At 39.6% G+C, this 15,195-nt stretch overlaps 1 protein-coding gene across 4 annotated transcripts in view; it reads right to left on the minus strand.

Moving 5' to 3' along the window:
• Nucleotides 1–3: 3 nt before the first annotated feature.
• Nucleotides 4–15,195, minus strand: part of LOC135487687 (tryptase-like) — a 50,264-nt gene continuing 35,072 nt past the window's right edge. For all 4 annotated transcript variants that reach the window (XM_064771727.1, XM_064771729.1, XM_064771728.1 and 1 more), the window contains 7 exons: nucleotides 12,130–12,163; nucleotides 11,396–11,437; nucleotides 9,449–9,659; nucleotides 6,539–6,675; nucleotides 3,446–3,601; nucleotides 1,863–2,029; nucleotides 4–1,732 (listed from right to left, as the gene is read on the minus strand). In XM_064771727.1, the coding sequence (XP_064627797.1) occupies nucleotides 1,571–1,732; nucleotides 1,863–2,029; nucleotides 3,446–3,601; nucleotides 6,539–6,675; nucleotides 9,449–9,659; nucleotides 11,396–11,437; nucleotides 12,130–12,163 (909 nt within the window). In that variant the 3' untranslated portion in view covers nucleotides 4–1,570. The remainder of the gene's footprint in view (nucleotides 1,733–1,862; nucleotides 2,030–3,445; nucleotides 3,602–6,538; nucleotides 6,676–9,448; nucleotides 9,660–11,395; nucleotides 11,438–12,129; nucleotides 12,164–15,195) is intronic.

Genomic DNA, 15,195 nt, shown 5'->3' on the forward strand with positions numbered 1-15,195 from the left:
ATATAAAAGCTTTACGGATATCTTTATTTTCACAAACTTGAACACCGTCAACAAAATTTAGTCCTGACTCTTTTCCGTAAGGCGATAGTTGCCGATGATACGTTACAAAAGTGGTACAAGAAGCTAACAAAACGAGTATAGGCTACTCTGTTGTTATTCAGGACTACTTTGACTTAAACAACTTGAGACCAAGAGAGATTAAATAAAGATTGCTTTCTGCAGTCATGGAAGAATTACAAATGTTTGTTCCCGAGCGAAACTCCTGATATTCTTTTGAAATCAAGCCGACCGAACACAATAATGTTCGAGTTCCTGATAGCTAATGAGAAATTACAGAAGTTATACAGAAAGCTAGGGCAAAAACCTCTCTGTTCTGTCAAGTTAAATCTTTACAAGAGGAAACAGAAGGATATCCGTCTAAATACGGAGATTTCATATCCCTGATTAAAGCTAGATGTGATAGTTTATCAACATGCGTATATTGTTGTGACGGCATTCAGCTTTCCGTATATTTGTTGTTTCTTTTTGTCCGTTTTTTGGCTTTATCAAATAATTCCTCGCTTTACAGTTTTACCACTTCTGTACACTTGTCTCCCTGACTGAGACTCTCAAGCGATGTTTGAACACAAACATTGTGAAGATATGTAAAGCCAACAACACTACCAGTATCGTTGGTAAAGAGTTCCTGCGTACGTTTGGGATGTCAGTTTAACAATCCTTCTATGATACACTTATTTCCAATCAGAACATCAGCGAAATAACATTGTACTAGACACACATGTACATGTAGAGATTTTGCAACATGTGTATAAGTAGTTTTTTCCCTTAAATTTACATATCGTCACTCGTTTGGCCCGGCCTAATGCGGCATCCGTAGACATTGTTAAGTCGGGAGGTTTAAATTCTTTTGCAATCCGGACATTGTTAATGTTGCCTTTAAGTATTTCAACATCTGCATCATCATTTTTTTCTCCGTATCCGTAACTTTTAACCTTAGATCTATCCTTATCACGATATCCCACGCAGTTTGAAAACTGTACAATAACGTGTGACAACAGAGAGAATGAGTATTACCGGCACAGTAACCACAGAATCGAATGAATAAAAATGGCTTCTGGTGACGTCATTACGGCCGATAGGTGTCACTTTCGACTAAAGATGCGGACTGAATAACGTCCAGCATCTAATATAACGATAGGAAGGAAAGCTTTGTGTGCGTTTTGGATAGATGAAACGGTGCAGCTACATGTACAGTTTTTACCTCCTGAATTTTGATTAATCACGTAAATTTGAAATTCGAGACTATAAACCAAACTGAAGATTACGATCTTCAATCTTAGAGGTAGATACAAATCAGAAACAAAATATTTTATTGTGGGACCAAATTCCATGTCGATATATTTCTTTAACGTTTGGTATAACATCCGTAGAAAAGATGATAAATAATCCACTTTTGTACCAATGCTGCAGATATCAGATGCACGTGCACACGTTCCAGAAAATGCATATAGTTCAGGGATGCCGTACGTGATTGGCTGTGGCCACCGCCCAATCGGACCTTTTGATTGATCTACTCACTGTCGATGGTGTCCTCTATCCAGGGGAGGTAGCTCTGCACGCGGGTGTATATCCCGGGGAAACTTGACCGAGCACAACCATATCCTGTCGACACGATTCCTGTAACGATCCACTGGTCATCCAGCTTCAACATCATGGGGCCGCCGGAGTCGAACTGAAATGTATAAACAAGTTTAAAAGTATCTTTCGGTGTTTCCCTCATCTGCTTTGAATGAAATGGAAAACTCAACCTTTTTTTCCATCAACGTAAAATGAGCTACATGTACAGACAGGCATCTACTCACTTGACAAGCATCCTTTCCACCCTTGCCCAGAACACCAGCGCAGATCATATCATCAGTGACGTTCAAGCCAACATTGAGCTCCTCTATCAGTCTGTATGCGTTGTTGCAGTCAGCGTTGCTTACGATAGGCACGGCCACGTGGCGAAGGATGTTGGACACGTCTCCATCTAGAAGGGAACAGTGACGGAAGAAGGTTTTCACAAGTCAAGTGTTTAACGCTAATTGACTATTTGTGATGATGAAAGGTGATATCTTGCCAGTCATTATGTGTAAATCTCTGAAGCAGTGGATCGGCCTTGTCCCTCCCCCATAAGATGACTATGTTTAGGATGACCACGGACTGTCAGTGCCTCACGAGCCCGGCCTGTCGTGGAACAAAACAACTTTTTGAGACAGTCCCTGTTGCATCGGAACCACCACCAGAACACAAACAACATGCGAAATCCTTTTCGAATACCACGAGTGCAGAAAAATCCATTATTTCCGAATTATTTTCTTTTTCTTGATAAAAGAATGGAAAAGCATTCCTTGTTTTACGTTTTGTCGATATTTGCTTTTATAAGATTTGCTTCATTAGCCTCTTTGCGCCAATAAAAGCGCCTGCAACCTGATTAGTTGCCTGCCAGAAGTAATTTCCACGTTCCTTTGGGCTCATAAATTTCGAACTACTCGGCAAATTTCCTCAAACTTTGGATAATATCGAATCTGGGTCTAAAAATTAGATTCGAGAAAAAACAGACTTTGAAGGCCGAAAAGATCACTGTCATTTACCTCTGACGGCGACTTAAATTGGGGGCCTCGATGAACTCTACACTGACAGAGGTCTGGCCTCGAGGCACCTTACGCGGTTCAAGTTGCCACAAATGATATCACTCATGCGTTCAGGGGTACATTAGGCCATAGTTCTCTTTTGTTAATAAGTATAAGCATCATCTGTATCGCTAGAGCAATACAAGACGACTTTAAAATCAATAACGTTCTGATATCCTGATCTCAATTTGGGAACAATTTTGATCAAGGATTACTCTCGCGAGGTGGTTTGTCTTTGAAATGAGTTTTGGAATGAGATTCAGATATCTGTTTGAAATAGATATTGCACTGCGGATGATTGGTTTCCTTCTGTTCAATTTGTGGATGAAGTGTCACGATACCAGGGTCTTTTATTAATATTGGGGTGAAATTATGGGAGAAAATGTTGTAAGTCGTGACATATAACACATATCCTCCTCTTCTTGTCACGACAACATGTTGTGTAGGTCATTGGTTATACAATATAGGTACCCCCGAAACATTTATTTTTATAGAACTGATACCAGACTGGAGGTAATGGATTTTTCACCAAACACCGCAAGGGAAAGCTAAAAGTAAGACCGCAATATATTTCGGACAACACATGCACCCGTGAGGTCTTCCAGTGAAATGAAAAAGCACAAAACGGTTTCAGAATATCAAAAACTTACAGCATGTATACGGTATCATGTGTCTAAGGGTTTCATCTCAAAATTGTATGACGAATTTAAGAACCTCAAAAACCTTTTTATTTCTAAGAGTGTTGGCCTGGATGACCTTATCCCATTACTTACCTTCCTTAGTATGTCCCCATCCAGCAGTCGTAACAGTGGTACCTGGTGGTAATGCATCGTCAGCTTCGGGTAGGCAGGCTACGTTGATATGACCAGTCAGCCGAACTGGGCGAACCAACTTCATCAAAGCTATATCCATGTTGAGGGTTTCCGGCGCTGAAGAAAAAAAAGATACCATGGAAGAGAAAGGCAAAAGATACATGGTCTTTTTTAGCTTGATGTGACATTTTTTTTGAACAAGCGTGTCTCGGAATCACTGGATTATATGATGGTAATGAAATGGAAACATAGAGAGGGATTCATTTCATACGGCTATACCATGTATGGGTCCACGTTAAGCACGACTGCGGCAATGTCCGCGAGAATCCAGAAAGTGTCGTTATTAAGATTGCGACACGTAAAACTAAAAGAGAAAAATATATCTCGCGACGAAACAGATCTTGTATGCTAACAGACCAGTGAAAAATACCCTATTCAACGAAGGGAAACCATGATATAACCAAGAGTTAACAAACTCGGTTGTTTTGAACTAAGATAGTATTTGTTAGTAGTTCCTTCTAAAGATACCCTGTTATCTCCAAGACGAGCAAAATGAGACCTGAGAATTGGAACAACACTCTTGCCTCTATAACTCGTGTCGGTCAGAACAGAATAGAACTTTCCCGTTCGTCGATTGGGAACAACTCTATCTGAACTGACAGGCTTAAGGTTGCCAATAATTATTCCATCATAGCTGATACAGCCACGACATTCCTTCAGGTACGAGAATTTATATACTCCGGTAAGATTAATTACTTGGAAATAAATCTTCCCGCCTGTTGAGCCAATAAGCTGGTCAGCTTTAGTGTGGTTCAACACGTAATAAGTCTTGGTCCATCATCATAAGGTTCAACGTTAGCACATTATTGGAGGGGTTGATCAATCTCTCAATCCCTAGACAAATTCTTCTTTCAGTCACTTTGAAAGATGTTGATTTTGATAAACATAAACTACGACAAAGTTTAGATGTTTAAAAGCACGTGTTTTCACGTGCTTTCAGTAAGAGATGGGGCAATGAACCAGAATGATGTTTCGATTTCTACTTTGAGATATCACCAAATGCGTATGTTCTTTCCAGATCGATGCAAAATCATTTTGAAGTCATTTTCATTATCTGACTATCGGTTATATACTTGAGCAAATCACTATAATATTGAAAGTCTTCGACCACATGAAAGATGGACGACATCCTATTACACCTTTATTCAAAAGAGACGATATTTCCTATTCTGGAGATTTTCACAGATGAATGAATTAACCAACGGAGTCATTCTACTATCGCTTATTATTAACGAAGATTTCATCCTTTTATACATTAGCGAATAACCCGGACAATGCCCATATTGAAGGCAGTGTCAAAACCACATTGCGCCGGAGGGTACTTTTCTCCTATATGGTTGTTCGTGGCAATGATCTTCATGATGTGAACGGCGTTAAAAAAGATCCGAACCTCTTTGTTCCCCACACACTGTATGGAACCACAGGAAAAGCTACAACTAAATCCAAAGAAGTTCACCAACTTTAGAGGCAAATCAATTTGCCTGGTTTTACTTTCCTTCTTTTTGTTTTTCATACTTTGATTAGGAAGAAATGGCATTACCTCAGAAAGTGATTAATGCTATCATTTCGTTCATTTTGACAGGCTTTAATTCCAATTATTCTGCGATCATCCTCTCACGACATCGTGTTTTTACTTCACAGCACATTATACAGCAAAATTGACGCAATGCCATTACTGTTGTCTTTACATCAAAATGAAACTTTTTTTGTTTGTCGTTATTTCGTCGATGGCTGAAAAAAATCTTCGCACGTGATAAGCAATTTTATTCACTGGCGGAATCGATTTGATTTAAAACGTGTCGTTTTTTGTTATAATGTGATGGCAGCTTCAGGACAGGTGCTTCTATAAGTTCAGCACGATATCAAATTCAATTTTGTATTTTATATCTTGAACGAATGAACCTGGTATTGACAGTCCTTTTAGCAAAGTTATGAAAATTCGCGGTTCAGGGTATGATTGGAATTGGTATCATCCTCAATATCTGTCAAGCGTCAAAGACTATCGAACAGATCATGTATCATCGTGGTCAAACGTACAAATTTGAAAAGAAGGATCAAGTCGTGAGTTTCAAAACATGCAATGTAAAATCGGTTGTTTTGCAGATAATGATAAACATCCTGGCCGTATCGCGATGTCCGCAAAGACTGGCAACAGACCCTCGAAAAATATTCACTGCTCTATTCTAAGATAGTTGAAGATGGGATGTTCCAAACGACAGTCTGTAGCAACTCCAGCAACTGCTACTTTAATTAGCTTTCAGGCCCAACGGCGGAATAGTAACGAGGAAAACGGCACCACTGAATGATTTTTGCGTCTAGGCAGAAATGAGACGATACCGCCAGAGGATAAGAATGAGAATTGTTGAGTCTTTAATTATCGGGTTGATTAGGACTAATGCTTTATGATCATGGTTTCACAGGAAAAGGTCAGATGAGAATGAACACCATCAAGGCAACCGGGGAGAAAGTTCGTTCAAATTTTATTTTATCTAACTATAGTAATACGCGTACACGAAACCATATTCCAATTTAAACCGAACAACTGAAGGAATTACGTGCATGACTCTGTGTTCATGAGCTGGTGTTCGGCACAGGCGTACGCGATCGCATATTACAATTTAAACCGAACAACTGATGGAATCACATACATGACTCTGTGCGCATGAGCTGGTGTTCGGCACAGGCGTACGCGATCGCATATTACAATTTAAACCGAACAACTGATGAATCACATACATGACTCTGTGCGCATGAGCTGGTGTTCGGCACAGGCGTACGCGATCGCATATTACAATTTAAACCGAACAACTGATGGAATCACATACATGACTCTGTGCGCATGAGCTGGTGTTCGGCACAGGCGTACGCGATCGCATATTACAATTTAAACCGAACAACTGATGGAATCACATACATGACTCTGTGCGCATGAGCTGGTGTTCGGCCCGTGAAATGCGTGCATAGCACGTACGTGGTGTTAGAACATTAACCTACCGGATCGCTTTGGGAATAGTATGATTTTTTCAACATCAATATCCTTGTGCGTGCCTTGGTCCTTGAACATGTTATGCTCCCCTACTCTAGCCTTCCATTTGGCTGGGTCGGCGGTCAGGAAGTCTGCCCAGTAAGACCTAAAAAGAAAGATATCAATATACATGTATGTGTTTACCCAAACGTTTGTACTTAGTATACTCCGTTTGATTATTTTTGTGGGTTAATTGGCATGGATGGTGGATCCGAGAGTAATAGGGAAAGGCGCTGGTAGGAGATATTTGGAAAAAAAACTTCGATTCAGTCGTACAGTCTGCAAAAACAATCCCTGGTACTGCTTTAAGAGACCGATGCACGGAGATGCAAAACATATACAACTTGGCTCAACAAAATGTCCTTAACCAAAGCTTTCTCGAACCGCTTAGTTATTCTTGGCACATTGACATTGTGCTGTCGCAAACCAAGAAAGTAACACAATTGATTCAAATGAAGCAGTACAAGATTTAATGTTTTCTTAATAGAACCCAAGACAGTGTTGACAATGGGGAAGACAATTCCTGAGTGGAACTGCGGGGGATTCGATTGTCAGCGAAGGAAGTGTCAGAATAAAGAGGATGATGACAATCGTTTGATGCTCGTAGGCGGCATTCATCATTCAATGCTCGCAGTTTTGTTTGTCCAACATTTAAAAGTAATATTGGCAAAGGAAATAATCTTAACCTAATGTCTCAGACCTCATGTTCCAGATATATTTTTCACTTAACTAAACCCAAGCGACTAAGAGAGAAATATGATGACAGACACAACCAGTAACGAGATACGTAAAGCTAGTCCCAATGGAAGTTCAGACTTCTCTCTACCATCCGATGTGATGGAACAGCTAGGAGTCAATTGATTTGAACCTGTGATAATGAAATATAAACCGGATCAAATGTCTTATACATGTAAATATAATAGGCGTTCTTGATGATGATTCAGCGTCCCATGAGGGTCGAGTATTATGGTGATCGTCTCGAGTCTGCTGTACGATGGAATTGAAGTGCGTTTTCCTCAGAACTTCTCCTGGTCGCTTCCACCTCCGTCGCAAAGTGAAACTATTTTTCATTATAATGGGAAAACAATGTCACGCATTGATCCTGTATAAGGCTGCCTCCTTCCTGAAGCTAGCTAGTTTATAAACTAACGCGAATCACTTTTATCTTCTTTTAATTTTTTTAATAAACTTTTACGTACTAACTGATTGAATTGTCAAAGGGTTGAAGTTGTTTTCTCCTTATCTGTATCCAAAATTTGACGTTGTGACAATATTTTCACACACGGCGGCAATCATTCCTGTTTGAACTTATGATATTTCATGTGATACACCTCTTTAATATATTAAAGTTGTGTCTCAGTTGTATATAGTATTCAGGGGAAAGCTAGCAAAGAAAACAGTTCTTGATAAAGGTCTTTCGGTCGTTCTTATTTTCTTTGTCCTTACTTTTCATTATAAACTTCTATACTCTTTGATATAATAACCCAATTTATCTACGTTTTATTTTGTCTTCATCATTTATAGGCCAAAAAAAACAATCTCATATTGATAAACGATAAATTTTTGTATACAATATTATTGCAATATTTTGTAGTAATATCTGCTTGCAGAAGGTTAAGAAAAGGACAAAGTTTATCATCGTCAATTTACCTTTGATGTAAAAAAGAAATTACCATAGTCAAGACGTCATAACAAGCCTTTGCAACCAGACAAAGGAAAGGAATTTCTAAACAGCAGAAACTAAATTTGGTTATGGGTCGTTAAGAGCAGACATGTTGCAGGTTATAAAGATAGTATCAGATATTAATAATGCTAGCTGTTGGCAGGAAATCGTTCAATAGAAACATTGCTACCTTTTTATCGGCAAATGTTGGTTCTATTGAAACAAGATTGGTTGTTGTCGGCAATAAAATAAAAAATCTTGTTGTCGGCGAGGGTTCGTTCTAAAACAACAACACTGTCCATCTACAAGGATTCGTTGAGTGGTATCAATGCTTGTTTTCGTCAAGAGTCCGTTCTCATAGAAACAATAATGCTTGCTGTTGGCAGGAGTTCATTCTATAGAAACAGTGGTTGATGCCAGCAAGAGTTCGTTCTATAGAAATAGTGTTAATTATTGGCAAGAGTTTCGGCTCACTCAACCCAATCCAATGCTGATTTAGATAGTTTTCTGAGGATGGAAAAAACTGAATATGCCTCTTTCGAAGTTTCATTTTCATTAAAACGACTCAATGAAATGTCGGCCATGCACAGTTGGCACTCAAGAAATGTTCCGCTTCGCTCTCTTACACAGCGGGCAACTACGTGTGTTCTTACTGTTTTCTTCTTTCGAGAGCTTGAAACACGAATTGATGAAAGAAACAAGTTGAAATTCAATGAGATTAAAATTCTCCGAATTGAAGACACATAATCAATATTTGCAGAGCTGTTGTAACAAGATTAGAGATTGGGTCGGAAGTTATGCTGCAACTTGAAGGAACGGTACCATAAGTGCAACAATAGAATATGCACTTATGAAATATCCTTGGAATAAGGAAATCAAGGGATCCTTGTCAAGGACTGCTTATACGTAGATGGCTACTCCACCTTTGCGTCTAGTGCAACTATGATTCATCAAATGTGATATATACTGCATTTGTCATGCATAATGGTATTTATATGACGCAGCAACCAGATACATTGTGTATATTTACTATCAACTCAAAGTGCTTTTCATTTGATCGAAAACCTCTTTAAAAATAGGTATTAAAGAGGACCTTGAAAGTAGCAAGGTCAGTATGAGCTGTCAGTCTCAAAGATAGCTTGTACCACAACATTGGCCTAGCCACTGCCAAAACGTTGAAAACTAAACACTGAATAATGTAATGTAGTCTACTTACTCGAAGCAGTGGGCTGCTGTTAGAACCCATTGTGGATGGATTAAGGTGCCGCCGCATAAATGTTCGTGTTTGACGCCATCTTTGTTGAGTTGTAGGGTAACAAGCCACGGCCATTCACCGTACATAGCCTCCACTCCCCCAACTATTCTCTTCCGCCGGTCATTTTGTATACTAGCCTTCCAGTATTTGTTCTTTCCGCAATGCTCCAACACTGAAAAAATACAAATGTCAATGTTTCAACAAAATTGAAATGTTTTTTTATGTATGGGAGTCATGTGAAAAACTCCGAAAGTGCTGCCACCCAATCAAGTTCGACACCAAAAAGCTTTTTTGATGATCAATCTCGCTTCAGGTTTCTTTGTAATGAGGAACCAAAATAGACAATAATCTAGTCAAGATTACTTTGCATTCCGCTCTTCTGTCCATTTTCTTTTTACTCTTAAGCCCAAGTGTCATCGTCTCTAACACCACTCAATCTCGATAATAGCAGAGACAGAAAAATTGCCAAGATACCTTACTCGGTAATTCTGTCTGAGCATCGAATGAAGGCTTCGTTTTGTCATCTGTGGTTCTAAAGGAATAGATTAACGCCTCGCGTTCATTTGTGCTCTGGAATCACTTCCTTTCATCTCCTATCTGAGTCTGTCACAGGAACCCATTACAATATCCTCAACACATCCCGAAGGTGTTAGCAACCTCATCGCGGCTTCCCGTGGCGTCTTGCGGATAGAATGTCATTAGACCAGTGGCCATGTCTACCCATTCGGGGACGAACGAATATTATTTTGCGGGCCATCATTTTGAAAAATCATCAAGGATTGGTCATTTTTGCATAGTCGTGACGAATGCTGTTTAACTTTGTAATTTTCTTCCTTCCCAGAAACGCCGGGCTTAAACTGTTGTTTTTTTTGTTTAAGTTACTTAAAAATAAATGAGTTTATCATTGGTGTGGAGCAAAAGCAAAGCACGAACACGAGCACCGAACTGAATAACATTGCTAATCACAATAACATACGATATTTGGACAATTACATGAAAAGGACATTTACGAACGCCTGCTACATTTCTTCTAGCTCCCGGCAAAGAAGGTCAAACACAGGCAATTCACTAATACTCAGGTTATAAACAATATCATTTCACTCGAAGCCCCGTCAATTCCACCCGAAGCAGAACAAATTCTCAGATTGAAATTAGATTTATAAAAGCAAATCATGTTTTGTCTCAATTCCCTTGGTTGACAAATCACAGAACTGAATATGATTATATTTTTCTCATTCGCTGCCGTTAGTGCAGTCGGATCAAATTAGCCTTGAAGTTGAAAAGGAGGTCATTATTCACAAGTTAATCAGGTCGCGCATCCTTCACAAGAACAACGTATGGTCTTTCATCTAATATGGAGTATCTCCGTGTCTCATTCTACGTATGGCCCGCGACCTGATTAGCCAACATGCTGCTGTTCGATTTGTCGTGACCTTTCAGAGTTTTCATCTTATTTGCTGCGGCATACGAAGCTTTTATGGTTGGTTAAATTTGTGAAAACAAGTCAAGCGCAATTGGTGACTGGGTTTGTCAGTCTGCATTGCAATTTGGAGAGAAAACAACAAAAGAAAAGGATTCATTCATATTGATTTACTCCAATTCGCTTGCAAATTACTGCGGGCTGCCAACGGGGAAGATGAATCAGCACCAACAAATACCGGATGTGCAACATCGTTCATCAATTAGACAGACTCATTGGATAAGTTAGACAACGGACAACCCTGCGCCTTCCTGTTCTCACATTTTCTTCTTTATCGCCGAAAAAGGCAACCGCTGTACATCATCAAATTGTTGTCCTTAATGTACCCGGGGAAATCAATGCTGTCTGCGACGTGTAAAGACATGCTCTGAGCTGTTTTTTCACTATAGGATTAAATGCACACAAAAATCAATTGCATTGTCACTTACGTTTCGCAGGTGCTTTGGGACCTTTCAAATCTATCTCAATTTCTGTAATAAAACAAGAGAAATGAAAGTTAGTTTTTTGCTGCGCTGATATGATTAAGGTTTATGAGGTCTATAATGAAATGTCGATTCGAGCTATTAGATCTTGATGAAGTACTTATTTGGGGACATCATCTACAATCTGATTTGTAATCATGGGGGAATTGTATCTTAATGATTGCCTCCCGAGGCAGAAGATAAGAATCATTCGATCACCCAGCGGCGGAGTGCAACATGAGACGGTCAACAATCATTCTCCAGATAATTCTGCTAAGTTTTGGCGAGGACTTATGTTCCACAGTGTACTTAGTATAAGGGAGCTCGTTTCGTAAAACATTACAATTAGCAACATTCTAATGTCTCTCCGCAGCATACACTTAAAAAACTGGCATATGCTTTACTTCTTTAGATCATTTCCCTATGATTATATGTATCTGTAGCTTACTGATATTTTGATACCCACAAAACCGTGTCTGCATTCCATTGGCCATTGGTGTTGAAAGGAGCTAGAATACGGGGACGAGCCATCCTAGGAAAAGCCGTTACTTCGTAACAGCACACCAGACCGACAATAATGGGTTTTGAAGAGACTTGTGGGTGTACTTAGAAAAAAACATGGACTTAGCTGAAAGCAACTGGCAGATAAGTGGGACTTAAAGGAGATGTTGAAAAGCAACATCTGGTGGATTATAACTTACCTTTTAGTAATTCTGCTAATGAACTAGGAATTGACTGAAAAGAGAAATAAGAGACATTTTTGAGGATACATTCGGTGAAATGGCCACAGGTTGAATTCAAACATGCTGAGAGGCCACCAAAACCAAGGATTCCGCTATGACCGGGCCAATGTGGATATCTGCAAAAAGCTCATGCATCATACACGCATTAGGTATAATCATATTCAACACCATCCAACCAAAAAGATCCACCACCACCAGTCAACCATATACCTTGGCCCCTGTATGAATAAGGATGAATATTACAAATCAAACGGCATACTCACAACTCCAAAACTGTCAAACGCCTGTAACAGATCACAAATGCGTTACACAGAGTTACCTGCTTCTGGTTTGGGTACTTATTGGCCAACTATAGACAACATTAGTTCATCCTAGATGTGCACAGATCTTAAATACTTCCTGTACAACCATCTCTCAGATGCAATACATGCAAATACTCATTTTCTTCAACGCTGCATTAATCTATCTCCTCTTGTATTTTTGTATATTTTATAGTAATATCTGCTTGCAGAACGTTAAGCAAATAACAAAGTTTATCATCGTCAGTTTACCTTTGATGTAAAGGACCTTAACATGATCAAGACGTTCTAACAATGCTTTGCCACCAGACAAAGGAAAGGAAATTCTAAACACCAGGTGCCAATCAAAAAACACAATTCGAATTGGTTCTCAGATGTCACAAACACCTCCAAAATATCATATATGTGATTTTATATTGCAAACACTCCAGTAAAAAAATCCCCAAGCAAATAGACATTTGCACATTTCCCCAATGAGTGGACGCCATCGTCGCGTTTATCCAGCTAATACCACTGGTAGCCGTAAGGCTATAACATTCAATAACTCAGCACTTAGCCATGGAAAAAACTGGTCAAACATGGTTGTATCAAGGCAGGTACGGGCATCAGTCAAAATGAAAGAAGTGGTCAGCAGCCAGTGGGGAGTGTCGGCCACTCAATTCTGAAATGGTGTCCAAGCTGCAGATGTGCAGAAAAGTGTTAGGGGTAATGGCGCGCTGAGCATGTAAATACATACGCTTGTCATCCATTTTCTTTTTCCTAGCTGGAGCTCGGGAAGTATTCTTTTTGCACTCAATTACACCCATTGCTATCATCAGCAAAAACAAGTTGGTGACAGCCATTCAGACAATCGACCAATGTACCACCAATTAGGGTGTCAGCTCTACAACGCCGTACATGGGCGGTATGTTGTCGATACAAATCGCTTCCACCGCCCAAGTCCGTAGTCAGACAGGGATCATGATTGGTCGCCGATTCGGGCGGGAACTCATCGAAACCTCTGGATTTTGATATGCCAGGAGGTACGAGGGCGTAGCTAGATCGGAGACGGCTATAGAAAGGAGATCCAAATGGTGATCTCCAAGCCGACAGTTCTTGTACACGAGAATAGCAAAATGCGAGAATAGTATACTAATGTAGCTTGATATGGTCAAGACACCCATCGGTCGCTTTGAGAACATAAATCTGGTTCACCTGGTTTCTGCATGTAATCACGTTAAGAATGTTCAAACCATCCACTGCAACTTTTGAAAAGCCCTCACATTACAGTTTTTAAACTTCGGACATATACATGTAATATGGTTACTGTAATGAAGGTAATTGAGAAGGAGCAGACTTGCTCAACAAAGCGCAACAGGTCCGGTTCAAGTACGATCTACCAACTACATGTAAACATGTACTTATTGAACCAATTCGCCTTCCGATCGACAAGATTTCACGCCTTGACTGAATATGTCAAGTGACTCGGACAGGCATGGTGGAAGCGTTGTCCATCCGATAATCATGGGCCATGAGAAAGAAGATGGTCGATGTTTCGTCAATTAGTAAAGCGCCAACAAACCCGGACCGGATCAGGGCTGTCGACATGAATATCTTTACCAGTCCCTCATTAGTGATGATGATTGCTCTTGCCGGATATTCCTAGTGGCACTTCAAGGGGCGTTGGGTTACGGTGGTATAAGGTCGACTCTGCGATCAACTTGGATCAATGCGATGATTTGGGTTACAAAATGTCTTGACATATCATATTCCGGTTTATTTCGTTTCTTTTCTGGGTATTTCCTACTTATTTCCTAGTAGATTATCGACAGGATATAATGCTGTCTATATAACGGAATAACTACGGAAAACTACTTAACGAATATTTCAGTTGCAATTCCCGATTGACTGTATATATAGTAGCTCATTTGGTATTGACAGGTTTTGCATCTGTTCGACTGTTCATCAGTATGCCTAGCCTGTGTAGCACATATGATTATTCTCCGTATTTTAGTGTTTCCATACGATACACAGCTAGAGAGACCACTGGTTTTGAACAACGAGAAAAAACGCTCAAAAAGTCATCATGAAAAACGTTGATGAACAGCCCACTCAGTACTAATATATATCAACTGTCGTGGGATCGTTTTGCTAAAAACACATGTTCGATTTTTTCGACATAATAGATGTAGATCAAAGATCTCATTAATAACAATAATGTTACGTTAGCACTAGCAAATCCTTTTTCCATGCGACTTCCTCCCACTCGATCAACTGAGAGCTTTCAGATTATCCCCTGTTCATTTTTGAAATCAAATTATGTAAGGTTTCAAAGGAAGATTATCGGGGAAATTTTGAAAAATGAATTATGTAGTTATTTATGTTTTCTACAGTTGACAATTTCAATCTAATACATCGATCAATTTCAAAATGGCGTATTACGTGTAGGCCCAACTACCAGATTCTGAGTCTTATGCGGCTCTTCATCTGGTGATCTGCGTAAAACTTGTATTTCTCGGAAAGACCCTTTGAATACATTATCAATGTAGATTCTGATGTAGTATCCAGAATGCATATTCACCATAACATGTAATGTAATAGATTAAATCATGAACATTTTCGGTGAGGAATCAATACATGAATAGTTGGTCACCACCCAGATATCAACTCAAATGCTGAGTTGATTGCCATCATCGATGAAAATTAACCGCAGAGAATATAATGAACAGTTACACCAACTGAGCTG

Source organism: Lineus longissimus, chromosome 5 (genome assembly GCF_910592395.1).
Source record: "Lineus longissimus chromosome 5, tnLinLong1.2, whole genome shotgun sequence".
In the NCBI taxonomy this organism is placed as follows: Eukaryota; Metazoa; Nemertea; class Pilidiophora; order Heteronemertea; family Lineidae; genus Lineus; species Lineus longissimus.